This window comes from Plasmodium brasilianum, chromosome 6, assembly GCF_023973825.1.
Source record: "Plasmodium brasilianum strain Bolivian I chromosome 6, whole genome shotgun sequence".
Lineage (NCBI taxonomy): Eukaryota > Apicomplexa > Aconoidasida > Haemosporida > Plasmodiidae > Plasmodium > Plasmodium brasilianum.
The window spans coordinates 415,001-442,940 of record NC_090119.1 but is presented as its reverse complement, the minus strand read 5'-3'; the positions used below and the strand labels follow the sequence as shown (position 1 = coordinate 442,940).

General features: G+C 26.2%; 5 protein-coding genes across 5 annotated transcripts; 2 read left to right on the top strand and 3 right to left on the bottom strand.

Moving 5' to 3' along the window:
• Positions 1–172: 172 nt before the first annotated feature.
• MKS88_001687 (merozoite surface protein 3) lies at positions 173–1,915 on the top strand (the record flags this gene model as incomplete). Its single annotated transcript, XM_067214636.1, has 1 exon — positions 173–1,915. The coding sequence occupies one exon, from the start codon at positions 173–175 to the stop codon at positions 1,913–1,915; it is 1,743 nt and encodes a 580-aa protein (XP_067074574.1).
• A 3,074-nt stretch (positions 1,916–4,989) lies between these two features.
• Positions 4,990–5,955, bottom strand: MKS88_001686 (serine/arginine-rich splicing factor 12; the record flags this gene model as incomplete). Its single annotated transcript, XM_067214635.1, has 1 exon — positions 4,990–5,955. One exon carries the CDS (start codon positions 5,953–5,955, stop codon positions 4,990–4,992), a length of 966 nt encoding a protein of 321 aa, XP_067074573.1.
• Positions 5,956–12,775: 6,820 nt separating this feature from the next.
• On the top strand, positions 12,776–13,731 carry MKS88_001685 (actin-depolymerizing factor 1; the record flags this gene model as incomplete). Its single annotated transcript, XM_067214634.1, has 2 exons — positions 12,776–12,983; positions 13,571–13,731. 2 exons carry the CDS (start codon positions 12,776–12,778, stop codon positions 13,729–13,731), a joined length of 369 nt encoding a protein of 122 aa, XP_067074572.1.
• Positions 13,732–15,978: 2,247 nt separating this feature from the next.
• On the bottom strand, positions 15,979–18,549 carry MKS88_001684 (protein kinase; the record flags this gene model as incomplete). Its single annotated transcript, XM_067214633.1, has 1 exon — positions 15,979–18,549. The coding sequence occupies one exon, from the start codon at positions 18,547–18,549 to the stop codon at positions 15,979–15,981; it is 2,571 nt and encodes an 856-aa protein (XP_067074571.1).
• Positions 18,550–21,882: 3,333 nt separating this feature from the next.
• Positions 21,883–26,529, bottom strand: MKS88_001683 (myosin B; the record flags this gene model as incomplete). Its single annotated transcript, XM_067214632.1, has 8 exons — positions 21,883–22,098; positions 22,670–23,068; positions 23,441–23,620; positions 23,825–24,411; positions 24,640–24,735; positions 24,947–25,079; positions 25,338–25,481; positions 25,882–26,529. 8 exons carry the CDS (start codon positions 26,527–26,529, stop codon positions 21,883–21,885), a joined length of 2,403 nt encoding a protein of 800 aa, XP_067074570.1.
• Between the last annotated feature and the right edge of the window lie 1,411 nt (positions 26,530–27,940).

The following is a 27,940-nucleotide window of genomic DNA, read 5'->3' as shown; positions in this document are numbered from 1 at the left end:
AAATGGCTGGTGGTTGTTTTTATTTTATTAATGTAAATTTGTGTGTAAATATTTTTTTGTGATAATAAAAATTAATGCAAAAGTGGGTATCATTTTAATTATCCATTTTTGCATTTCTTTCCACTTTGAACTTCAATTTTTTTTTGCAAATTTTTTAAAATACAAATAAAAAATGTGTAAAGTTTTTCCCATAACATCTTTTTTATTATTTTTTTTAAATTTGTGCATATGTGAAAATAGTGAAAATTTGCCATATGGAGTCCAAGAGCGACAAAATATAAATTTTATAAAACGTAATTTAAGGAATGGTTTTTCAAAAAAAAATGTTTCTTTACAAGATGAACAAGATAGTACCAATTTACATTCAGGACTAGAAGTATCAGCAGGTGATCATAATACGTTACAATCTGCTTCAAACGAAGAACATAGTCCTGGAAAACTAGAAGATGCAGTAACTCAATCTACTTTAGAAGATGAAAAATTAAAAAGTGAATCTACTCCTATTCGTAAAACTGAAGATACAGAAGATCCTGCTTCTAAAGCTGGAGATAAATCTCATGATAACAGTGGACCTGAAGACAATGGTGAAAAGGGACCTACTAGTGAAGATGGATCAGTATCTACTCTTTCAGTTGTAAAACAATCTCTAGAAAAATCTGGAGATGGGGGTAAAGATGACCCTGAGAATCCGCAAAAAGATAAAGTTGAAAAAGAAGGAAAAGCCCAAGGAGAATTACGAGAGGATTCAACAGCAGGACATGGTGAACCACAAGAAGGGGTATCACACACAGAAGCGGGTGATGGAACTAGTATAAATCCTGTATCAGATGAGACAGAAAAAGATATGAAACCACTACAAGAATCACTATCACTAAATCAATTACCAGAAGTGTTGTCAAGAGGACAGCAACTAAGAGATCCAAAATCAGAAGAATCATCATTACAAAAACCACCACTATCAGGGGTATCATCATCAGAACATCCATCACTACCAGATGTAACAGTACAATCAAAGTCAACAGCAGATGAACCATTGAATGAAGTAATAGATCATACATTATCAACAGATAGAAATCCCCAAGGAATAAATTCACATTCAGATGAAAGAGCGCCGAGAACTCCTACAGCTCCAGATCAAATAACGGAAAGAGAAGATAATGGTCAAGATTCATCATCACCACCAATAGAAGGAATAGATATACTGAAACAAGAAGGTGAATTAAGACCTCAATCGGCTATAGAATCAACAGAATTGCCTCAAGAAGGACCACCAAAACCTATGCAACAAGACGGATATCCACCAGCAGACGAAGCAGTAAAAGAAAATCGGAATGGTGAAGAATCCTCAGAAGAATCGCAAATACTAAAGGATAAAAAGGAACTAGAAGAATTAGTAAAAAGACAAAATCTAAATGTACTTGAGCCAGTAAAATTACCTGATCAAGCAACTCAGAACATTACAGATGTAGATGAATCCGTAGTAGAGGAAAGAGAAGAACAACAAGGTGAAGAAGAGGAGGATATTTCAGATGATACAATGGAGGATATGATACAGGAAGTGATAGAAGGAGTGATGGAAGAAATGAAACAACAAGAAGATGCAGATGCAGGAGAAGAGGAAAATATAGATGAGGACGATGCAAATGTGGATCAATTACGCGAAAGTGATATTCCGAAAAAACATGATGTAGAAGGTGCAAAAAATAAAGAACAGGAAAACGAGAACTATAACGTTCCATCACAGGTTACTAATACTCATAACTCACTTGTAGATAATTATAAATATCTGGCTGATGCTAAAAAAGAAGCTGAACAGTTAATAAAAAAAATGGTTACTTTAGTTGGTGGTGATCCGGAGATTGTCGATTCACTAAAAGATTTAGCAGAAGATATGGGTCACTATCTTTTGCAATAATAAAATTTAGTAAAAAAAAAAAAAAAAAATATTCATGTGTTTTTTCATGAATACTTAAATATTTAAGTTCCATTTTGTAAAATGTAATAATTTAAAAAAATATATTTTTTTTTTTTGGATTGTATGATATAAAAACATATGCAACAGTTGACAAAAAAGAGAAAAAAAAAAAAAAAAAGACATAAAACTATTTAGTATATAAAACATATATATGTAACATGTTAGGAAAATTAAAAATATTTTTTTAATAATTAAATACAACTTAAATAATAGTTCATTAGTTTGTTAAATTTTACTCATATTTTTATAAACGCCAATAGAACGAATATTTTTCCTATCTATAGAAAGCTATGAAGTTGCATTCTCATTATGAAATGGGACTAAATATACTTTTTATATTGCAGCTTTATCCCTACTTAAATTAAGACAAATGCATATAATTTTTAACAGTTCTGTCAAAATAAAAACATTTTGTCATTTTTAATTTTTGCTAGAACAAAATTTTATAAAAATAATTATTAATGAGTCAGAATTTTTTTTTTTTGACAAATCATATATAGTGAAGAAAAAGTACTTCAAAAAAAATTCTTGCAATAAAAAAAGTTAACAAATTGTAAAACTAAAAAGGTTCCATGAAAGTTTTCATATGAATAAGTTAGTCTACAATTAACTCTACAAAGATATATATATATTTTTAATGTTACTCGCTACTTGGAATAGCTTATTATAATCTTATAAAATCATAATAAAAAACTTCTAGTTTTTCCTGAACTGTTCATGTTTCAACTGATTGATATGCATATATATATATATATAATATAATAATATATATATATATATATATAAACATATGTGTACATTTTTTTGCGTAAAAAAAAAAAAAAAAAAAACTCAATCCATTGAAGAATAAAACAAAGTTTTACATTATTAAAGACTAGTAAAACTATTAGTAATGAAATTTATTTAACAAATTGTAACATTAACATGGGAAAAGGGAAAAGAGGAGAGATAATTTTTCAAGAGAAAAAATCTCTAATAAAAATCATATACACATCATTTGTAATGAAGATCAACAAATAAAAACAATTTGCGTATTATATAAAAGGTTCAACGAAAACTATTGAATGTATAAATATGTATAAATATGTATATATATGCACATATTTGCCGCGCGTATACGCTGAAACATCCTATCAACGATTTATGCACAATTCAGGTTAAAATTTTAAAATAACATATATTTAATTGATTCAAAAAGAAAAACAATATTTTTAAAATATTTTTCTTTTTTTTAACATTTAATGGTTAACAAATTATAATATAAACAAATACGTTGACAAAAATGGGAAGTCTGAATTTTTTAAAAGAATTCTTTTCCCTTTGTAGACAAATATTAATTATAATTGTCTTGAATTAAAGTGGTACATGAATGTTAATAATAAACAAATAAACAAATAAACAAATATGTGAATAACTAAATAAATAAATAACGGTTGGTCAACCAATTATTACTGAAGATGTGTATCTCACTTATCCATCACTTGCAAATACCCTTTAACTGCAATTATAACATATGTGAAGCTTACAAGAAGCAACAGGAATAACTTGAAAATTAACAATGAACTGAAAAATCTTCTAAAAGCATATTTCAAATATACAAAAACAATAATTATCCTGATTTCAATCTTGAGTATTATTATATATACATATACGTTATACAGAAATATGTATATAAGTATATATATATTTACTTCACCTTCAACTTACTTTTATCTTATTTTTCACACTTCAATAAATTTGATACACTCTCATGGTAAGGATACTGCATTTAGATATACATATATATACATATATATGCTTATATACATATATATACATATATATGCTTATATACATATATATACATATATACATACATATATATATAAATATGCCCTTGTCCTTCTTCCTTTGATATGTAACGATTTTCACCAAAAAAAAAAAATGAGAAACCCGAACGCTTGTTTTATCAAATGACAGTAATAGTAATGGTAATAATAATAAAAAAAAAAAAAAAAAAAAGTCTTGTAACACAATTTTTCGTCTTTTTTGATAAATATTTCTTTTATAATATCTAGCATTTTCTTCATTAATCCATTGAAAGGTTGTATAAAATTTTCAGGCGCATATCTCATTAATCAGTGCGCAAAAAGCACGTAAATAAAATTGTACTTTACATATCATGCGTAACTTAATATTTATTCTATTACATTTTTATTTTTTCTTTTCATTCTTTTGGTATTTTAAGTATACATTTTTACTCTTACTGCAACATTTCTAATTATAAAACCAACAGTAATCTACTAAGTACATCGTTTGAAGAAGCACATACATATATTTTTGCATATATATATATGTAAAAAAAAATGTAAACATAAAAAGAAAAATAGTGCTCATTGGAATTTTTATTTTAATTATATATATATATATATATATGTATATAGACCCGTAAAAAAAATTATACACACATACATATACATACATATACATACATACATACATATACATACATACATACATATACATACATACATACATATACATACATATACATACATATACATACATACACATGCACACACATATATACTTATGCATATACATACATATACACATATACATATGCATATATAATATATAATATAAAAAAAAGAGGGGAAATAATCAGTAATAATACACATAAAAATGAAGGCTTACATTTTTCTTGTAATATTAACGCTAATTAATTTCTTTGAAGAGACTTGAAGGGAAAAATAGATATACTTTTAAGAATTTGTTATATTTCACAAAAAGTAAATTCTTCAAAGATTCTATTAAAAGCAATTAATTATTGAAACATTGTGTTTAACATCTGAAGGTACTTTTTTTAAACTGTGCTGCGATCTCAACCACGAATGCAAGAATAGGCCTAAGAGGTGTATACCTAAATATGTATGTATACACGTATCTGCACATATGAATACATAATATATATATATCCCTTTGTGTGTCGTCGCTCCTTCCCACTTCGTATCGCCTTAACCCTTTTTTTTCTTCTAATTTGATTCATCCTCATTGCTGTTAACAGAATCTCTCCTATTGCTCGGCTCATTTCTATCCTCGCTTTCTTTCCATTCTTTCGAATTATCTTTTTCATTTGTATGTTCATGTTTTTTTTTCGCCTCATCTTTTTCTGTATTAAAAGATATAGACTTTGAAATATTCTGATGCTTTGAATGCTTACTAGAATTTCTAGTTTCATCACTGTATTCATCATTACTATCATATTTTGACTTATAATTACTGTCTTCTTTTTTATCATGCTTTTTCCTAGATTCATATTTACTCTGTCTACTCACTCTCCTACTACTACTTCTGTAATATTTATCATATCTTCTTTTTTCCCTGTGCCTAGAAGAATCATTTCTATAGTCTCTTGACATTCTACTTCGACTATAACTTCTATCATATTCTCTATTACGATATTTATCATTATAATTTTTCATGTTATAATAACTTCTTTTATCTCTATAATTACCCATTCTTCTATCATAACTATTTCTATATCTATATTTTTCTCTTGATCTATCTCTTCTTCTCATTTTATCTCTTGAATAAGAACCATATCGTGAATTCGATTTTGAAATATACCTTCTTCTTATTTTATTGTTCTGATTTTTTCTAAAAGCATATGTGCCACCTCCTCCTCCTCCTCTTTCTTTATACCTCATAAGCCTTGGATCTGATCTTCCTTTCTGTGCAACAAATACTTCAATTCTATTTCCATCAATTTCTGAACCGTTCATTTCTTTCAATGCTTGTTCAGCATCTTTTGGATCATAAAATTCAACAAAACCAAAACCTCTTGGTTCTTTTGTATAATAATCTATTGGTAAATATACATCTTTTATTGCTCCAAATTTTTTAAATTTTTCTCGAACCATAGATGGTGATGTATCAAACTTCAATTTTCTTATCAACAAGGACATAGGTTGACTTCTCTGATTAGAATATGGACCCATTATGTTTTTTTACTTTTTTGCTTCTTTTATTTTTTTGCCCTTTTTACTAGTTTTGCTTTATTTGTTTTTTCTACTACTTTTGTTTTATTTTCCTTTTGTTCCTTTTCTACTGTTTTTGCTTTTTTTTGCTTTTTTGACTTTTTTAATTTTTTTTTTTTTTCTCTGCACTCCTGATTTGTTCATATAAATTTCAAATTGTTCACAAATTTATGTGTATCTTCTTTTTTAAATATTTACATTTATATAAGGTATTTATGTATGTTTGTATGTATGTTCGCGTGTGCATAAATTGAATGTGAATTAAGGTAGCCATGTATGTATATATATGTATATATATATATATATATATACATATATATATGCATATTGTTAAATTATTATTCTTTAAACGTATTTAAATGTATAAATTAATAAATATGTGCATTTAAAACCTTGGTATTAATGATACCCTATTACAATAAATGGTAATTACAATTTATTATTTTCTTAAATAATTAACAATGTAAAATAGTCAATAACTACTAGTCCCTTTGGGCATCCGTAATACACTGTTTATACTATATACATACATATATTTGTAAGCAAATATATATATATGTATAATATAAATGTATATATGTTACATAAGTATAAATATATAAAAATATATATATACATATGTATAAATAAATATGGCATATATAAGTACTTATAAAGTATGTATAAAATAACTATGTATTATGTTTACATATGTATAATATATATATTGGGACATCTATATATATAAAAATGTAAATAAGTTCTATATAAGTATATATATATATATATATATATATAAATAAGTTCTATATAAGTATATAATATATAAATAAGTATTATATAAAAATATAAGTGCTATATAAGTATATATATAAATATAAATATAAATAAGTACTATATAAGTATATAATATATAAATAAGTATTATATAAAAATATAAGTGCTATATAAGTATATATATATATAAATATAAATAACTACTATATATATATAAATATAAATAACTACTATATATATATAAATATAAATAACTACTATATATATGTATATATATATAATCATACGTTATATTATTTATATGTATAATTATAAGTTATATATTTATATATAAATATATATATATATATTATATATCACTAAAGTTAAAATTTACTATTGCGCTTTTTTAATTAAAAAAAATTATAAGGTACAGCTATCAAAATTTTTTTTTTTTTTTTCTGATAGCTTTTAAAAATTTTGAAAAAACGTATATAATTTATTTTTAATATTCCATTAATTCGTTAGAGATTTTTCGAAATAATTCAATCTTTACATAAGCAAGTGTAAACTTTTAAAATTAAAAAAAATTAAAATAAAGAAAAAAAAAATAATAAAGTTCGAGCTTAAGATTTTTAACTACAGAACCTTATTTTATAAAACTTGCAATTATGTAAATATGTATAATAAAATAATATTACATATAAAATAATACAATATAACATAGCACTTTTAAAAAAAAAAAAAATCATACAACTGCTTTGTAATATTATGATATGTATACATAAGTAAAAGAACACATATTATATAATTAAAGGGAATTATATAATTTTATATAATATTATAATATGATATTTAAGTATTTAAAATATGTATTAAATATTGCCTTTTATTAAATATGACCTATATATATTTTTATGTATTAAAATAATTAGAAAAGCTATTATGTATATTGTTACGCCTTTTCCAAATTTTATTATTCATGTTAAACTTTATCCTACTTTTATTCATTTTGTTTATAATAAAAAAATACCATGCTAATGGTTACTTCTTTTTTTCTTCAACTTTTGTTTAGTTTCAAATTTTATATTTTATGTTTTCGTATTAATGACACTTCAGCTATATATTTCTTTCAGCCGTAGTATATATGTAAATATATACATAATTATATATACATAATTATATATACATATATATATATATATATATATATATATATAAGTGTATGTTTTCTTTATATATGACCATTCGTAGTATTTATGAGGTGAAGAAGGTTATTTGTGTGAAATTCTTTACACTTTTTTAGCATAAATAACAGTATTTTATTATAGTATCAAAACGATGAGCGAAGTGTTGTACTTATTGGTACCAGTGGAATTTTGTATATTATAAAATGTTAAATGGTGTGTTGTATTTGTTCAGGAAATAACATTTTTTGTACATGTTAACATAGGAGGCATTTCACCTTATTTTAGTCCCATTTAATACGAAATGTTAGAAAGTTTTTTAAAATAAAGAAGCATCAAATCTAGGAATACCTTCTTTTATTGAAGAATCTCTCATATATATTTATATAATTTAATTCCGTAAATTATGATAGAAGCGGTTTTACGCTTTTGTTCGCTTCGAAATTTTAAATTAAAGTTCAAGTTTCAATGCAAAGTATTGTTTAAAAAAAATATATATATTGCTGAAATTTTGAAGAAAAAGGTATACATTTTTTTTTCTCCCCATTTTTTATATGCACTAAATTCTCCTTTAAATATATATACATATATATAATATACAACATCAAGTTTTCTGTATGCGCAATGCAAAAATAAAAATTTATGTGAAAACTTTATGGAAAAAATTCAATCTTTAAGATGATACAATATACCATTTGGTGTGTCTATTAAACACTGTAATGTGTTTCTCCTTTTTTATTTTATTTTTTACCATATACACATTTTACGTTTTTCAAGTCAAATCATTAATCATTACTGCAAAGTTTTAATACTAGGACAACAATTGTATGTACGTATATATGTGTGGGTGTATTTAAGTATGTACAAATCTATACGAATGCGCATTTCTAAATTTTTCATGAGAATGTAATTATATCCATTTTTCAATTACTGATCCAACACCAGCATGTACCATGAATCTGAAAATTCTTAATAGAATAAAAAATATATTCCTAAAATATTATGACTCGTGCTAAATGTCTTTTTTTTAACAACAAAAATGTGTAACACTAATTCGAAAATAAGACATAAAATGTGTATATATATAGGTACAAACTGTACCATTTTTAAGGGTAAAAATAATTCGCCATCAAAAAAGTTGCAAAAAAAAAAAAAAAAACTCATTTTTTTCTATTTCCATTTTTACATGTCTTGTTCAGGCATTTTTTTTACAGTTTGTGTGCAACAAAATTAGAGAAACTAGAGAAGTACTAATTAAATAGCTGTGGTTATATAGTTATAAAAAAAAAACAAAAATAAATAAAAATTCATTTTAATCTATTTCCATTTTTACATGTCTTGTTCAGGCATTTTTTTACAATTTATGTGCAACAAAGACGAAGAGACTAGAGAAGCTCTTTAACTGTGGCTATTAATATAGCTAGAAAAAAAAAAAAAAAAAAAAAAAAAAAAAAACCCGCAAAATGAAATTCTGTCTACATGTATACTTCTAGTTTAAGCATATTTTAAAAATTAGAATATATTTTTCCACATTAAAGGTAACATGAACTAATACATAATATTATATAACACACAAATGCTGTCTGCAAATCGCTAAGGTAAAATAAAAAATAACGAAAACTCTATGTTGAACTACTCCACTAATATTATGAATTCTTGAAATGGAAAACTTCTTTCTCTTACAGTACTTGAATAAAACTAAATTAAATTTCTTGTTATAATTTTGATTATTTTCCATTTCAAAAATTAAAGAAAGTATAAAAAAATAAAGCGTAACAATTAGGTACTTAGTCCTGTGAGTAAATATTCCAAGGAGAAAAATATATGCGTATAAACCATATGAAAGTACTTCTTCTTTCTAAACTAATTACTTAAATATGTAGGAAAAGTGCCTTTTTCACATTACTTATACAGTGATGTATTCTGTGCAGATAACACTAATAAATTGTTTTCATATAATATAATGCAACAAAAATAATGATTATTTTATTTCTTAAAAACTTTTAAACGAAAACTTCTCGAAGTATATCTTATTCACTTTTATGCTAAGCCGAAGCCTTGCATTATCTCTTTCAGTTTTTTTTTTTTTTTTTATTTTCGAGCCATCTTATTCCGTTGCCCCTCCGTTCATATATATAACATATATATATATATAAGCTCTTTTAACAGTACCGTTTGATCTTTTTTTTTCTTATTTCTAAAACAACTGCAATGTATTATGAACAAAACAAGTAAAATATTTCTAAAAAAAATTGGGATATTTAATAAATATGTCCGTTTTTCCTTATCTTATTATGTTTTATTTTATTTTTTCCCCTTGGTTTAATTTAGTTATGTTCCTGCTAAACGTATAGTACAAAAGGGAATAGGAGCATATTTAACAAAAGGCGAACGAATTCGTAAACAAATTCGTGGCATAATAACATTAGAACAGTGAAGAGTTATACAGTTTTTACTAAATGCATGTTGAAACTACAACGAAGTTTTTTATATTTTTATAGGATAAACTTTTTTTATTTTTGCTATTATCTTCTTGGAATGAGTAATCTGAATGTTGTTGGTGTTCACAAAAATGGTTAAAGACATTATATTTATTATTTTAAATGCCATCTCCAAAAATTTATCCGTTTGTTTTGCCATTTAATCTTAATACTGACGCGTATGTATTCATAATGCGTTTGCATGTGTTAAGAACTTGCCTTTTAAAAGGTAAAAAAATATTTCTAAAACGTAGATATGTACGTATGTATGTATGTATGTATAGGTACACTTAATGCATATGTTCTATACATATAATACAAATACACATAAAAGATAACCATTATTCTCAACTACAGATTTGAACTTGACAGAAAAGAATTATTATTAGTAGCTGTTTTTCCTTTTTTTTTTTTTTTTTTTTTTTTTATTCTATTCATACAATTTATTTAGAAATAAAAAGTTTAAATTATATTTTTTTATGTGTTAAAAAAAAAATAAAAGAAAAAATGAACTTGATGTCCAGTCTCTATTCATTTTTTTTAATATTTTTTAATATTTGGACCCTCCATACGTGTCAATTAGCATTATTATTTCTTTCAAAAATACATTTATAGGTATACGCAAAAGTGATCATATGCATACACATATTCAGTTTTTTGTTTGTATATTTTAATATTGCTCTTTATTTTATTAATTTTAATATTCTTCACGATATATTTTACTTCACTGTTACTTCATTACATTTCACTTTACTAAATTTTACATCACTTTAATTTTATTTTTCAAAATGGGCTATTCATTTTTAAAGCTTCGAAAATTCCTTAGTCATTTCATCCACACATGCACCACGAAAACATAAAAGTAACTTCACAGAAGTATTTTTTTTTTTTTTTTTTTCTTTTTTTTGGTATATTTAATATTATTTAAAAATTCATTTCTTGCATATTTAGTTTTATTTATTAAAATTAAAATTGTATTTGTTTTCACCTTTTTCTTATGAAAAGGAGGAAATAAAAATTGGATTTACTGAAATTGCAAAAAAATATATTTCATGATACACGCCAAGAGTGCCATTTTATTACATAGAATTTGTACACACTGATACGGATATGTACGCGTATATGTAAAATGCAAACAGGAAAACATATAATATATCATAATATACGTGTACACGATACATATATGTTACATATACATACATAACGTATACATACATACATAACGTATACATACATATATATATATATATTCATACATAAATAAATATATATGCATATAAAAATATTTTACTCGGGATATATATATATATAATTATATACTTAATTATATACATAATTATACCTACATATATAATATTTATATGCGTCCATGCATAGTAAGTACACACGTAAAAACAATACATTACATTTACAATACACAAGCGCATTCAAGTATTTTTTTTTTTTTTTTTCTTTGGATTTATTTTGTTTTGTTCGTTTTGTTCGTTTTGTTCGTTTTGTTTGTTTTGTTTGTTTTGTTCGTTTTGTTTGTTTTGTTCGTTTTGTTTGTTTTGTTCGTTTTGTTTGTTTTGTTCGTTTTGTTTGTTTTGTTCGTTTTGTTTGTTTTGTTCGTTTTGTTTGTTTTGTTCGTTTTGTTCGTTTTGTTCGCTCTGTTTATATTATTTTATTTATTCTATTTCTTTACATTATTTCTTCATTTTATTTCTTCATTTTATTTCTTCATTTTATTTCTTCATTTTATTTCTTCATTTTATTTCTTTATTTTATTTCTTCAATTTATTTCTTCATTTTATTTCTTCATTTTATTTTATTTTTTATTTTATTTATTTATTTATTTTTTTTTTTTTTGAGTATAAATTTCACCATTTTTGTTCGTTCATTTAAATTTTAAAAAACAAAAATTAAAAAAAGAAAAATAAAGAAAAAAGGCAAGAAGAAAGAAGAAACTATACATATATACATGCGCATTACATATTACGCAAGGCTGGTTAATTTATTTTGTTATACTATACTATATTTTATTATAATATTATATTATTTTTTTATTTTTTTTTTATTTCATTTTTTTTATTTTTTCTTTTCCTATTCTTTTTCTTTTCCATTTCTACTCTTTTATTTTCTTTTTATTCCTTATTTCTCAATTTTTTAAAAGTCATAAATTTTGTAAAATTTTGAAAAAATTTCCATCTTTCGTAACACACACATATATATATGTATAATATATATATATATATATTATACATATTATACATATTATACATATTATACATATTATACATATTATACATATTATACATATTATACATATTATACACATTATAAGCATTATAAGCATTTAAAAAAATATAACATAAAATATATATTTTTTTTTAATCGAAAATGATAAGTGGTATTCGCGTTAACGATACTTGTATAACAGAATTCAATAATATGAAAATTCGAAAAACTTGCCGATGGATTATATTCGTTATAGAAAATTGTGAGATTATTATTCATTCCAAAGGAGCAACAACTACTTTAACCGAATTAGTGGAATCGATTGATAAAAATGAACAAATTCAATGTGCATATGTTGTTTTTGACGCGGGTAAGCACCTTTAAATATATATGTAAATAAGCGTACAGGAAGAAGCGATATATAAATGCATTATGACTATTCCATATATATACATACGCGCACATATATATGTGTAATTGTGTAAACCTATGTGAAACCACCTCTTTTGCCACCTGTTCTTTTCATTTTGTACTTATTTAGTTTATGCCATATATATATATTTTTTTTTTTTTTTTTTTTTTGCGAGAAGTCCCATAATTTCCATTTTTAAATATTCTTCATTTTTTCCTACATTCTGTCCTGTATTTTTTCCTACATTTTTTCGTACCATCCTATCATGCACCATGTGCAATTTTATAATTTTATATGCCCTTTTTAAAAAAAAAAAAAAAAATATATATATATATATATATATTTAAATGCGTTGTGTTTATTATTTTGTGTGTACCTTTTCTCAAACAAAATTGCGTTTAAAAAAAATAATAAAATAATCTTGAAATTTTTCTGTATGTATTATGCATATGCAAGTTACAACTTAAAAACTTGGCATTACCATTTCATCGCACTCATATATAGCAATTTCATTTTGCATTACATTTTTTTTTTTTTCCTTTTAGTGCACAAAATTCACTTCTTTATGTATGCAAGAGAATCATCAAATTCGAGAGACAGGATGACCTATGCTTCTAGTAAACAAGCATTATTAAAGAAAATTGAAGGAGTTAACGTTTTAACCTCAGTTATTGAAAGCGCTCAGGATGTTGCTGATTTTAAATAGGTTAAACATCCATACATAGACATGCATGTGTGTGTATATATACATATATATATGTGTGTATATATAAGAATATATACATCTTCAAGGAACATGTGTGTAGATAAAGGGATAAACACATACATGTTTACTGTACTGGACAGAGATTTCGGACGTAACAGAACTAATACAAATATGTTTGCAAGGGAATAAAAATATCATTATGTTCAAATATTTACTTCATTAAAAAAAGAAAAAAATTCAAATAAAATGGGTAAGTAGAATGACGAAAATAAAATGAGTTATCAAAATGAAGAAAATAAAATTTGTAAACAAAATGACGGAAATAAAATGGGTAAACAAAATGGAGAAAATAAAAAGGAGAGAAAGTATGTGAGACGAGAACGTATGTGAAGGTATATACTTTTATAGGAACATATAATTATTTACAAAAATGTACACACATATGCACAACTTAAATTACATTTACACAACAATACGTATCTTCGCGTAATGGTACGCAGGTTTATGTATGTATACGCATCTTACCCTTTTTTGTAAACACCGATTGGAGAAATATATTACATTTCATTTATACCGTCCTATTTTTTAACGTTCTCTAAGATAATAAGAGAAAATATACTTCTCATATTATATGTTTCTTATTGCGTTTTATATATAGTATTAGTCTTACTTATATTCGCAGAAAAGAGGTTTCAAAGGACTGAAACGTGTTCACCCAATATTTTTTATTTGTTCATGCGTATATATATATATGCGCATACATATATATATATGGATATACATACGTACATGCGTATATATGTACATTTATACATACATACATACATATAGTCTTATATATATACATAACATGTGTATATGTCTATTAAGAATAATTTTTTTTTTTTATTCCTTTTGCAATTTAAATGGAATTATAAAGGTTAATGTAAACATGCGTTTCCATTTTTGCTTTTTTAAATTTTCATAGTTATAAAAAGTGTAAAAAGTGATAATAAATATCGTATATTCATAAATGAAAAATTGGGAAATAATAAAAATTGAAAAATATGTTAATATAGTTTAGTATATTAAACAAATATATTATCCCCTTCATCTTCCACTATTTTTGCAAAAATTAAAGTATAACACTTAAGAAGTATAAAACTTTTCAAGTGCCTTTTTTTTTTGTTTTTTAATCAATATTTATTCAATGATTGTGATAAAAAATATAGACGGATAAAGAAAAAAAAAAACCACATGAATAACCTGAACAGTTAAGGTAAAATTTTTGGTACCCATATAAAAATGATTGAATTCATTAAAAGGATTCCTAGTATTATGGGGATTCTTCAACTTTTTTGCAACTACTCCCATTCACCAAAAATTTGAAGTACACACATTTATATATATATGTGCCCATCTAAACAAATAATTTGAGTGCACTTAACAAAATAAATGTACGTAATTCGTGTTAATGTGAAAAGGCGAATTATGCGCATTTAGGTGTACACATATACATATGTACGCACCTGCATTTTTCAAAATGTAAAATGGGAGGAAAAAAAAAAAAAAAAATATATATATATATATATGTATATATAAATGCATTGTGTATATATGTATATATAGGCCTCTTCTGGGTGTTCGCGCTTATAGTAGAAAAGACAGCCAAACGGAATTTGTAAAAATTAATTACTTATCGGTCATAACGAAAGATGAAACGTTTTGCAAAACTGAACGAGTATCCAATTTCTTTCTTTTTTTTTAAAAATCATACAGTGATTCATGTTAAGTTATTTTACTCCATTCTGTATGCATAAGTTGGTTAGAACAAACAAAAAAAAAAAAAAAAAAAAAAAAAAAAAAAAAGCAAAAAAAAAGGAGCAAAATGATGCAATATAGTATATATCATAATGTAACATAATATAATGTAGTACTTTATAATATAATGAAATTCATACAAATAAAACTAATAAGAACATAAAAATTAAAATTAAAATAACATAAAAAATTCTTTCAATAAAGAAAATTTAATATTAACAAAAAACTTCAAAAAAAGGAAAGGAACACCTAAATGGTCAGGTGGATTTCAATGTAAATATAGCCACATTAATGCCTTATAAATGCGCAATTACACAAAAGATTTGACAAAATTAGCGCGCAAAAATATGGCCTTCTCCCATTTGCTACAGCAAGCTTAGTTTTACCCTTGAACTGCTGCTTTCTTTTTTTAGGTCAAATTCATCAAAAAAATCATCGATATCTAAATCAATTTTTTTTTTTTTTTTTATCTGTTGATCTCTTTTCAAAATTACCTTTAAAAGTGTTGACTCCTCCATTCCCCTTGTGATCTGACGTGTTCATAATTTCTACATTGTAATTATTATCATTATAGTGTTCCTTATGCTCATTGTCAAATTCATTTTTTCCATCCCAAATGTTCATATCTCTATCACTGTAATTATTCCTAATATTTTTTTCCTCAAAAGTAAAATTATTTTCTTGTTTATTATATAATGCCATTTCTTTATTCGAAAAAATAAAAGTGGATTGATTTCCTCTGTAATTATCCACTGATAAGTGAACACTACTATCATCATGGTTTGTGTTTTCCTTTTTACTGTTCCCCATTTTATCATTACTCCTACTACTATTGTACACGTTGTTATACATCTTCCCACAGTTGTTCAAGTGTGGGTTGTTCATGCTATTGCTGAGGAATGCTTTATCAATACTGCTATTTAGTAATGACTTATCGACTTTTTTACCTAGTGATAACTCATCAACGGTACTATTTAGGAATGCTCTATACTTGTTATTCTCCATATCATTTTCTGCTAAACCGATCATATTAAAACATTCTCCCTGAACCGCAAGTCCATCTGGATCCGCATTTAATTTATCTTTATTTTGAATTATGTCTTTAATTTTGTCCATGAATTTATATGTTTTCATTGAACCTGTTGCTATATCACTGTGGCTTATTGTATCATTGTGAATAGTTATATAATCATGGCTAGTAGTACCTTTATTATTGATACCACCACTCCCCTCTAATAACAAATGATTTTTGAGTTGAACTATAATATAGTCTAATGCCTCAAATGCGCAAATCCTTATTTCCATTGCATCATCAATGAGTAATTTAATTAACATAGGTAATATATTAGAAACAAATTTTTTAGTACTAAACTGATCATAAGTAAATTTAATGGATTGAATAGTAGCTACTCGTGTTTGAATAAAAGGATCGTGTAAACCTACTAGATACACATTTTCAAGTATATTTTGCTTATCTGCTAATATATATTTTGCTATTTTAGCAATACATATAATTGTGTTTGTTTTTATACAACAATCATTTTGCTTTAGATTTTCTAATAAAGCATTCAAAGATGATGATTTAAATCCCTTTTTCAATTTAGGAAAGACATATATGAAGTTCTTTATAGTTTCGTTTTTTATCGAAATGTTGTTATCTAAAAATCCATATAAATAAGCAGTACAAATTTCATTCATATTATTACTATTCAAATGATTCTCGACCATATGAAAACATTCTAATAATACATACCTTACATTTCTATCAGTCAGTGAAAAATATTTACAAAAGTTTGGATAAACTAATTTTTCAAAATTCTCTCTAGTCATATCTTTTGAAATAATTAATATAATTTTCAAACATTTCACACAATTTTCGGATATTTCAATATTCTGAACAAGTTCAGGCAAAATCATTTGAACCTTTACATCTGTTGGAATATTATCCAAATTGGTAAGAAGATCATCTAAAAATTTTGTTTTTTCATTTTTAGATTTCATGTGTAACTCGGTTAAGAATAGCATGGTACTCACGATAGTATTTTTCTTCAAACAATCATCATTTAGTATAACGCTAAGATCAACGCGATTGTTGCTTCTCATACTGTACCCCGCACATATTCCCTTCTTGAGCATGTTGTATATTCCGTAAAGGCTCCTCGGTATGCACTCATCGCCATTACTAGTATTCTTATCACCATTACTGAGTCTATTATTGTTATCTACACTTAAAGTGGCAGAAACAGTGTTGCTGTAAAAACCATTATCCCATGTAGAAATGCCAGGTACAAACGAATCCGAATCATTCATCGTACTCCTATTATAGTATTTCCCATCCTCGACGGAAATGGGATAATTACTGCAAACAGTTGTTAACGAAATATAATTTTTATATGACCAAGTCATCAAAAAACCTAACCCATAACTATCTAATTCACTTGAATGAATATGATTCATGCTATTTGAAGAACATTCAGAATTATAAAATAAATGATACCTTACATCATTCAGTATATTGTGTATATTTTCATTGCTCTCATGTACACAATCAAATAATGATAATTTCCATCTACCTCTTGAGTTAACAAAAACGGAATAAGGTCCTATTAAACAATGAATATAATTACACATATTAATAAAATGTACTGCACTAATAATTTCATATAATCCCCATATCGGATCACTTTTTATTCTTTGACAAATTAAAGGAATACATTTCTCGGTTACTATATATATTCTCTTATCACTTTCATGTGTATACAACACTTTTAAAATATTTGGATGAATTAATTTTTTACAATATTTAAAATGGTTACTTGTATATCTTCGAATACTACTATTTTCTTCTTTACTTTTCTTTTCATATATAAAAATACATACGTCTTCATTATTTTTACTAACACCATCATATATTTCGAAATACCCTGTTTTCCTTTCATAAGATAATTTTTTCCCTATTACGAAGCTAAAATTTGATGGCAGATCACCGAACAGTTTATTAACAAAGTACTGCAGCATGGTTCTTTTCAACAAAATATATATAGCAGTAATGTGTTCCCTTCTTCCAGCGTTTGCAGTGTGCGCAGCGGGGTTCAATAAGCAGCAGAGATCAGTGTGCTTCGTCCTTTGGCACGTTTGCAGCTCTCAACAAGTTTAAAGTTCTCTACACGTTTGAAGTTCTCTACACGTTTGAAGTTCTCTACACGTTTGAAGTTCTCAACACGTTTGAAGTTCTCGACACGTTTGGCGTACTCACTATGTTTCAAACTTTTCAACTTCTCAAACATTTCATCATTTCAATAACTTGACACATTCTTAACATTTGTATCATATCCATATGCATTTAAAAAAAAAAAAAAAGAAAAAGAAAAAACTTACTCATAAAACTAATTAACATTACTTAAAGCACTTAATTTTTTGTACTACTCTTGTCACAATTTTGAAGAAGCAAAGTTTCGTTTTAGAAGACTCTTTTCTTCTATTTTTCCTCAAAATGTTGGAAGTTCACGCTTGTATTAGTAATGTGCGTATATGTTATACCTATGTACGCGTGTGTTATGCCTATGTACGTGCGTGTTATGCCTATGTACGTGCGTGTTATGCCTGCGTACGTGCGTGTTATGCCTGCGTACGTATGCGTTATACCAATGCGCTCACGTACTACTAATACATGTACGCGATGCTTTCTAAGTGTGTAATATTTCCCCTTCTGCTAAAGGGGGAAGAGTTACCCTGACAGCCAGCAAAAAATATGATAAACAAAACTGTAATGTTAACTATGTTCAACAAAATTAATAAAACAAGTACTCCCCAATAATTAACAGCTCTACTTCTATACTGCTAATATACATATGCAAGTCATAGCGCTCTTCCTATTTATAATCTTTTCAAACATTATTTGTATTATGCAACACTTGATTTTTATTTTATTTCGTTTTATTTTATTTCATTTTATTTTATTTCATTTTATTTTAATTCATTTTATTTTAATTTATTTTATTTTAATTCATTTTATTTCAACTCATTTTATTTCAACTCATTTTATTTTAACTCATTTTATTTCTTTTTTTCTTTTTTTCTTTCTTTTTTTTTTTTTTTTTAATGAATCATTCACAGTTTATTCATATTTAAAAAAGCTAACTAGTGTAGTAATTGTACAACATATGAACAAAAAAAAAAAAAAATAATTTTTCATTTTCTTTATGCTAAAAAGGAAATAAAGTTAAAACTATTTAGATGAGGAAAAAAAAAAATTTCAACTGTAAAATGGTCATAAATAATATTCATATATGTACGTATGTATGTATGTACGTATGTATCGATGTACGTATGTATCGATGTACGTATGTATGTATGTATGTACGTATGTATGTATGTATGTATGTATGTATGTATGTATGTATGTATGCATGTACGTATGTATGTATGTATGTAGCATGTACGTATGTATGCATGTACGTATGTATGCATGTACGTATGTATATATTTGTTTATACGTGTACCGTATGCACATCATCGCATCTCCGTGGGTTCTTATCAACAATTGTATAAAAATTGTTTAAAAAATTTCGAAACTGGAAATAAGACAATAACTTATATGGTGGAGGAAGGCAAAAAAAAAGAAAAAACTTCTCATAATTTTATTACATAAATGATAATAAGAGCAATATTATATTTAATTTGGACACTATTAATTTGGACGCCGTTAATTTCGACCTTATCAAGTTCCACTTTATCAATTTCTACCTTATCAATTTCGGCTTTTTCAAGTTCCACTCTCTCAATTTATACCTTTTCCTTATATTCATGTTTTAAGGAAAAAAAAGTAAATAATGAATCCATAAACGCACTGTTTAAATAACATGAGTGTTTCGTCTTATACTATATTGATTTAAGTCTGCCCATTCCCTATATAGTAAATTTCAACTAAGATAAATCGTTGCACTTTGAAGTGGTTATAGTGCTAAATACCCCTTATTTTTTAGGCATAATTTATGTGCAAAAGTTTACGTGAAAAATAGAGGCCTCCTTGCCTGTTAAGAAAAGTTCTTCATACATTTGCACACGTATATACAAATATATATATATATATATATATAAATATACATATAAACAAATATACATTTATACATATAAACAAATATGCACATATATAGTATATACTCGCATATGTAATGGATAGTTTTTCTTCCTCATGCCCATACTTAATAAAAACAGAACAGAAAAATTGACGCATTACATATGTGATATAAATATTTTCAAAAGAGCATTTCTTAATTTGGAATTATGAATGATCAGTTCATCCACCAAAAAAGGAATTATTCTCTCACTACAGTACCTTCCTCAAAAGGCATAAAAACGCAAAGACGTTTGGTTCTTTCATTTCCTTTTAAAATATTTGCAATTATGCACATGTTCATCAAAAAGTGTAAAGTATAAAAAGAATGATGAAAAATTATTACAAAAAATGGGTAGCCATAAAGAGTAGTTAATCATATTTTATATTTATTAAACGCACAAATGGAGTGGAAAAAAAAAGACACACAACAATTCAGGGATGACCACATGCATGTATATATTCATACATACGTACATACTACATACGTGCATACTACATACGTACATACTACATACGTGCATATTACATACGTGCATACTACATACGTGCATACTACATACGTACATACTACATACATACATACTACATACGTGCATACTACATACGTACATACTACATACGTGCATACTACATACGTACATACTACATACGTACATACGTATGCAATAATTGCAAACATACTCTATTTGCTATTTCAAAAAACTTGATGAAAGAAAAAAAAAAAAATAAAAGAGCAAAAGGGAATGATTAAACGAGATTTATTTTTTAAAAGGATACAACTTAACCCCTGATATGGGCAGTTACATTAATTAATTTTTTTTTTTAAAAACAAGAAAAAACAAAATAAAGAAGTAATAATGTAATAAGCGTTTACTAAAAATATAAAAATGGAAAAAAGAATAAACATAACACATGATATATATAGCAGGCATTAATATAAAAAAGAGCGTATTGTTTATTGGCGTAATTTGAAGGAGAATACGAAAAAAGTCGCACTTTTGTTCGGCCAGTCGGCTAAAATGTACTCGACCTCGAACATCCATATATGTACACACATACATATACGCACATACATATACACACATACATATACACACCTACATATACACACCTACATATACACACCTACATATACACACATACATATACACACATACATATACACACCTACATATACACACATACATGGGTGTATAAGAAAAAGTGCAGGAACAACCAAAAATCAAAGAAACTTATTTAATTTCTTTCACGTATTTGTACTTCCTCAAGTACGCCTGAGTTAACTCTAAATTTTTTATATTCAGTTCGACGTTCTTTTTCTTTTTAATTCTTGTTATCAATGCACTTGTTATGGTGCATACATTTTTATAGCCTTTTAAATTTTCGTTAATTATTTCTCTCATCCCACGAACAACATCCTTTTTCAAAAATGCCATCGTTTTGCCCACCTAAAAAAAAAAAAGGGAAAAAGATATCTGATATATACAACCTTTATCAGTAGCTTATATAGGAAAAGCCCTCGTTAAAATTATCCATTTGAAATAATATAACTACATCTTTTTGCAAATCGCGCGCATTGCAAGTGTGCTTATGTATGTATGTGCTTATACTTGTGTACATTATACATAGACATAAATGTACAAATATGTTCATATGCATACTCATGTGCATATTAAAGACTAGCCCCTCACATAAAGCATAGCAAATAATGCAACACAAATTTCGCACAGAATTTTCGTAGAAATGCTACAAAAAAAAAAAAATAATAAAATAAAAATAAATACACATAATGGACAATCGCTTAATCGTAATGTAATGACGTTACTATCTGGCAATGAACCATCAGACTATAAATTCATGTAACTCATCATAGGAAAACACAAAAACGTTTACAATTTTGAAATTAAAAAAAAAAAAATTAATTCGTAAATTTTTTTTTTATTTTTTTAAATTTTTTTTTTTTCCCCAGTCCTTTGCAATGTGCGCGATTTGCCTCCACATCATGTATCTACATCTCACCTTGTACGAATCCCTGTTAAAATTTTTTTCGAGAATCATAGTTACTTTTGTCTTATCATCTAAATTACTATCATTCGAAATGGCAAGATCTAAGTACTGGAAGTAGCTCAAGAACGAAGCAAATGTATATTTATATTGAAAAAAAAATTTTATGTTTAATGTTTCAACAATAGATAATGAAAACAACTGAGGGAAAACTTTCTTTTGATTAAAATTATTCTTCTCTTTAGTTTCATTTGGCTTGATACATTTTATGAAATATATATTTGTACTCTTCAAATATGAACATATCTTTTTTAGATTCTCCAAATATTTATATGAGATCAGATTTTTTCGACCTAAGGATTCTGATATTTCTATATCTCCATATATGCTTTTAAGTAAACCGTTTTTCGACACCTGAACATGGGTGCATATATATGCGTATGTATGTATGTATGTACGTATATGTATGTATGTATATGTATATGTATGTATGTATATGTACGTATGTATATGTATCTATATGTATATGTATGTATGTATATGTATGTATATGTATGTATGTATATGTATGTATATGTATGTATGTATATGTATGTATGTATATGTATGTATGTATATGTATATGTATGTATATGTATGTATGTATATGTATGTATATGTATATGTATGTATATGCGTGCATGCATGTATCTTGCGTTCGTTGGACATATATGCCGAGTAGGTTGAGGATCTAATTTTCCTATAACCACCCCAATCCAATTTTTTGTTCTTGTTTAAAATTCTAACCTTTAATAAACCCAAAATATTGGGAGATAGGATGTCTTTATTTTTTGATATAAAATTAGAAATACTGTAAGTAACATCACTGACTGTGTGCTTAATCATAAAGCTGTTATTTGCATCCCGTTTGTAAATAGAATAATGTGTGTGCTTAGAGAATTTATTCGTATACATACCTACGATGGACTGATAGAATAAAGAAGAAAGGCGTGTACACGTATGAGCAAGGGGACAGACACATATTATGTGTTCGTGAAGATACGTATGTGCATGATGGTATATAAGCGAATATACGTTTGTACATTACGCAAGCTATAAGAGAGCCCACGTGCTAATGTGGTTTTCTAGCATGAGTCGTGTGAATTCTTTAAGAGTACTCTTTTTTGCTACCTCATCCTTCTTTCCAGGGGCTAGACAGGCATCCTCCAAAATAGAAATTATGGACGTTTTTCCCCGTAGTAAGTCTATAATGCTCTCGTTAGTGGTATATTTCACAGAGTCAGATGCAATACCTTCTTCTTTATACAATTTTGATTCCTTTTCATAAACTACGAACAAATATATATTATGTATCTCTTCATTTGCTATATTGATTAACAATTGTTCTAAGGAGTTTTTAAGGAAAATTTCAAATCCAAATATATCTAAAATACCTATAAAACTTTCTAATTCTTTATTATTACTTAAAAATACATTTATTTTTTTTGTAATAAACTCAAAAATTTTATTATATATATCTTTTGAAATGGATCGACAAATGGACAAAGATTCTTCTACAGACAACGGGATTTCAATTCTCTGATTTGCTATATTTTTTTCACTAAATAGTAAACCATTTCTTAAATTTTCGTATTCTATACCTAACAAATTACTTGTCTCATTAACAATTTTTAAGTTTGCATCATTTAATTCGCTGCAGTTACTTTTCCCTCCTTTCTCTATTTCGTCAAAGGCTATATTTCCTAGCAGCAATAAACCTAAAAAGGGAGATAGACAAAGAGAACACTGGATAGAGGCAAGATGAGCGCAAGTTACGCGGCAAGTTAAGCAACAAGTTAAGCAACAAGTTAAGCAACAAGTTAAGCAACAAGTTAAGCAACAAGTTAAGCGGCGTTACACGTATTGGCGTAAAACTAACTTCCAATATATAACAACCTTTATTCAAATTGCATTATAACATATGAACACTAATAATCTGTATTTACCTGATAAAACAAGAAAAAGATCGTCTCGTATATCAGACATATTCATTTTATCGAAGGAGTTCATTAACTTTTCAAAATCTTTAACATCGTCAATTTCTGAAAAAAGGAAGAAAAATGATACGGCAGTATTGAGATATTTACGCAGTTGTTAATATGATAGTTATGCAGTAGTTATAATGGATCGCGAATCCTACAAGCGAAGAACAGTGAAGTCCTTTTTAGATAGTAGTAGAACCCAAACAGAATAACATATATATATATATATATATATATTTTTTTTTTTTTTTTTTTTTTTGCGATTAATAACCTTGAATTGTTATAGACTTATTGGATATGTACTTATATTCATCTTCTGATTTTATATTGTACTTATTTTTCATCTCTTCACTCATTCCCCTAAGAATTTCATAAAAAATGTGGTAGCTCCTTTCCTCATTTTCCTGTTGTTCGTATTTTCAGGAAATAAAAAAAAAGGGAAGAAAAAGACGATTATGTGCACGCATATGTGTATGTATACGTACATGCATATCAATATGCATGTTAGTATCTATATCTATAACAATATTTATGTAAATGGGAAGAGGACTAAAATGCAGACAAACGAGAGACGAAGAAAAGGCATCGCCCGTCTGAATAGTACTACACCCCGATTCTGTTTGATCTTGGAAATATAAGACACACTTTAAACCATTTTATACCTGTGATACAACTCTTATTTTTTCCAGTAGAAATATTTCAATGCAAGAAGAAACTATGTTTTGATTTTCGTCTAACTGTATTTTGATATACTTTCCATACCTACTTGAGTTATTATTTTTTATTGTTTTTGCATTTCCAAAAGCCTGAATAAATTACAATAAGAAAAAGAGGAGCATCAAGCAATATTATATATAGCTAGGACAAAGCATTCGACGTCAAGAATGCACGTGTTTGCCATAATAGGCACGCAACGGTGTAAAAAGGTACATATACACATAAGTGTACAAGGGTATGTATGGGTATAAGCAATGATGATGTAACCATTTTGATTTATATTAATTGGGAGTAAAACATGGGAAACGAATTAGCATTTCCTCCTTTTTCATTTTTCATTTTTCATTTTATTTTTATTTTATTTTTTATTTTTCCTTTTTTGTTATTTTACGTTTTTCATTTTCATTTTCATTTTTATTTTATTTTTTATTTTTCATTTTTCTTTTTTTTTCTGTTCCCCTCCCCTACCCCCTGTAGTATATGCCGTACCTCCAGTATAAAATTCGAGTCCCACAGTGTTTTCGATATATCATTATTTTCCTTAACTCCCGACAAATAAAATTTGATAACAAGTTTTGAAGCTTCGGTTTTTCCTGAACCACTTTCTCCACTAATAATAATGGATTGACTATTTTTCGTGTTTATAAAATCTAGCATTGCATCTTTTGCATAAGTATAGACATGTGGTGGTAACTCATGAGTGTTCATCGTTTTATAATCATTCATATTGACATCTATAAGTTGATACGGATTTATAGATATTAACATTGGTTCAGCTATTGTATATATATAATTCTTTTCATATCTTAAAGCTAACGTATTTAAAACTTCTGCAGAATTCTGATGAACCATATCGTTTAATCTATGACTATTTATATTTACCATTTTATTACAATTAAATAAGTGCTCTTTTTTAACTATATATTCGCTGTTAGTTTCGGGTAAAATTTCTTTCAGCTTGTAATTTTCTCCTTCAATACTGGTAACTAGACATTTAAAAAAAATGATATCGGGATAAAGATTAATATTTGGGCTTTTGTGTGTCCACACATAAAACTTTTCAACATCACTTTCATCTTTTTTTACAAATTCACTGTTAATCCGGAAGTAATTGTTCAGTTCACTAGCTTTATTCATGACTACGATTTTTATGTATCATTTTAATTTAATATTTTAATATATCATTTTAATTTAATATTTTAATATATCATTTTAATATAATATTTTAATATATCATTTTAATATAATATTTTAATATAACATGTTTTATATGCTTCGTTCAGTTCTTCTCCATTTCTGCATTTAAAAAAACATACAACTAGATAACCCATGCGTAGCATATGTATAAATATATATACACATGCGCATCTGCAAGTATATGTACTTATATTTTTTTTTTTTTTTCTTAACTTTTGCCTAATTTTTATATTGTTCACGTATTAAATATATAACAGTGTTCCTATTTTATTTTTTCTCTGAATTGTTAGGAAGAAAATTTTTTAATTTTAGTTTTAATCTACTGGCGTTAGTGAACTGGCTGTTCCTATTTTAGCAGTTATTCAGTTTAGCAGTTATTCAGTTTAGCAGTTATTCAGTTTTGCAGTTATTCAGTTTTGCAGTTATTCAGTTTTGCAGTTATTCAGTTTTGCAGTTAGTCAGTTTTGCAGTTAGTCAGTTTTGCAGTTAGTCAGTTTTGCAGTTATTCAGTTTTGCAGTTATTCAGTTTTGCAATTAATTATTGTAGCAGTATATTACTCTATCGCTAAATTGATGTTTCCCTTTTTCCTTTTTTACTCTTTTTATTCCTGAATGTTGTGTTATGTGTACTTTTGGAAGTTTCTCATCTCACTTTATAGCTGGAAATCCTGAAAGGTCATACTTTTTTTATGTATAATCTTTTTGTTATTTTAAAATATAGAACAACCAGATATTCATAAAAAAATTTTCTTAAAAAAATCGCTGTTTTACACATGCATTTTCAATTAGCAAAAAAAAAAAAATAAAATAAAAAAATAAATAATATATGTGCACACAGGTATAAAAGAGGAAATTCAGTTCTCTTACAGCCAAATTAGAAGCTTATAGTTTTTTTTTTTTTTTTTTCCCTTTTTTGTATGAACGCGTTCAGAACAAAAAGAAATTGCAACTTGAGTAATAATAAATACACATAAATATAAATTATATATATATATATATAAACACACACATAAATTAATAATCTAACTTATGTACACTTATGTTTTGCTAAGAGGGGGAAGCAATTGACCAATGTTATAGACCCAGATAAAAAATGTAAGTCCAAGTATAGCTGTTCAAGCTTTTTTCCCTTCCCTTATCTTCTTATCTTATCTTATCTTATCTTGTTTCATTTCTTTTTCTTTTTTTTTTTTTTTTGGAAAATTTAATTTTTGCTACTTCAAGTTAATCATTCGAAAATATTTTATTGTATAATAAAAATAAATATATAACTGTCAAATGTTTTGCGTACACGCACTGGTTAGTTTTCACCTTTTTTTTCATTGTTTAAAAAAAAAATTAAAAAAATTAA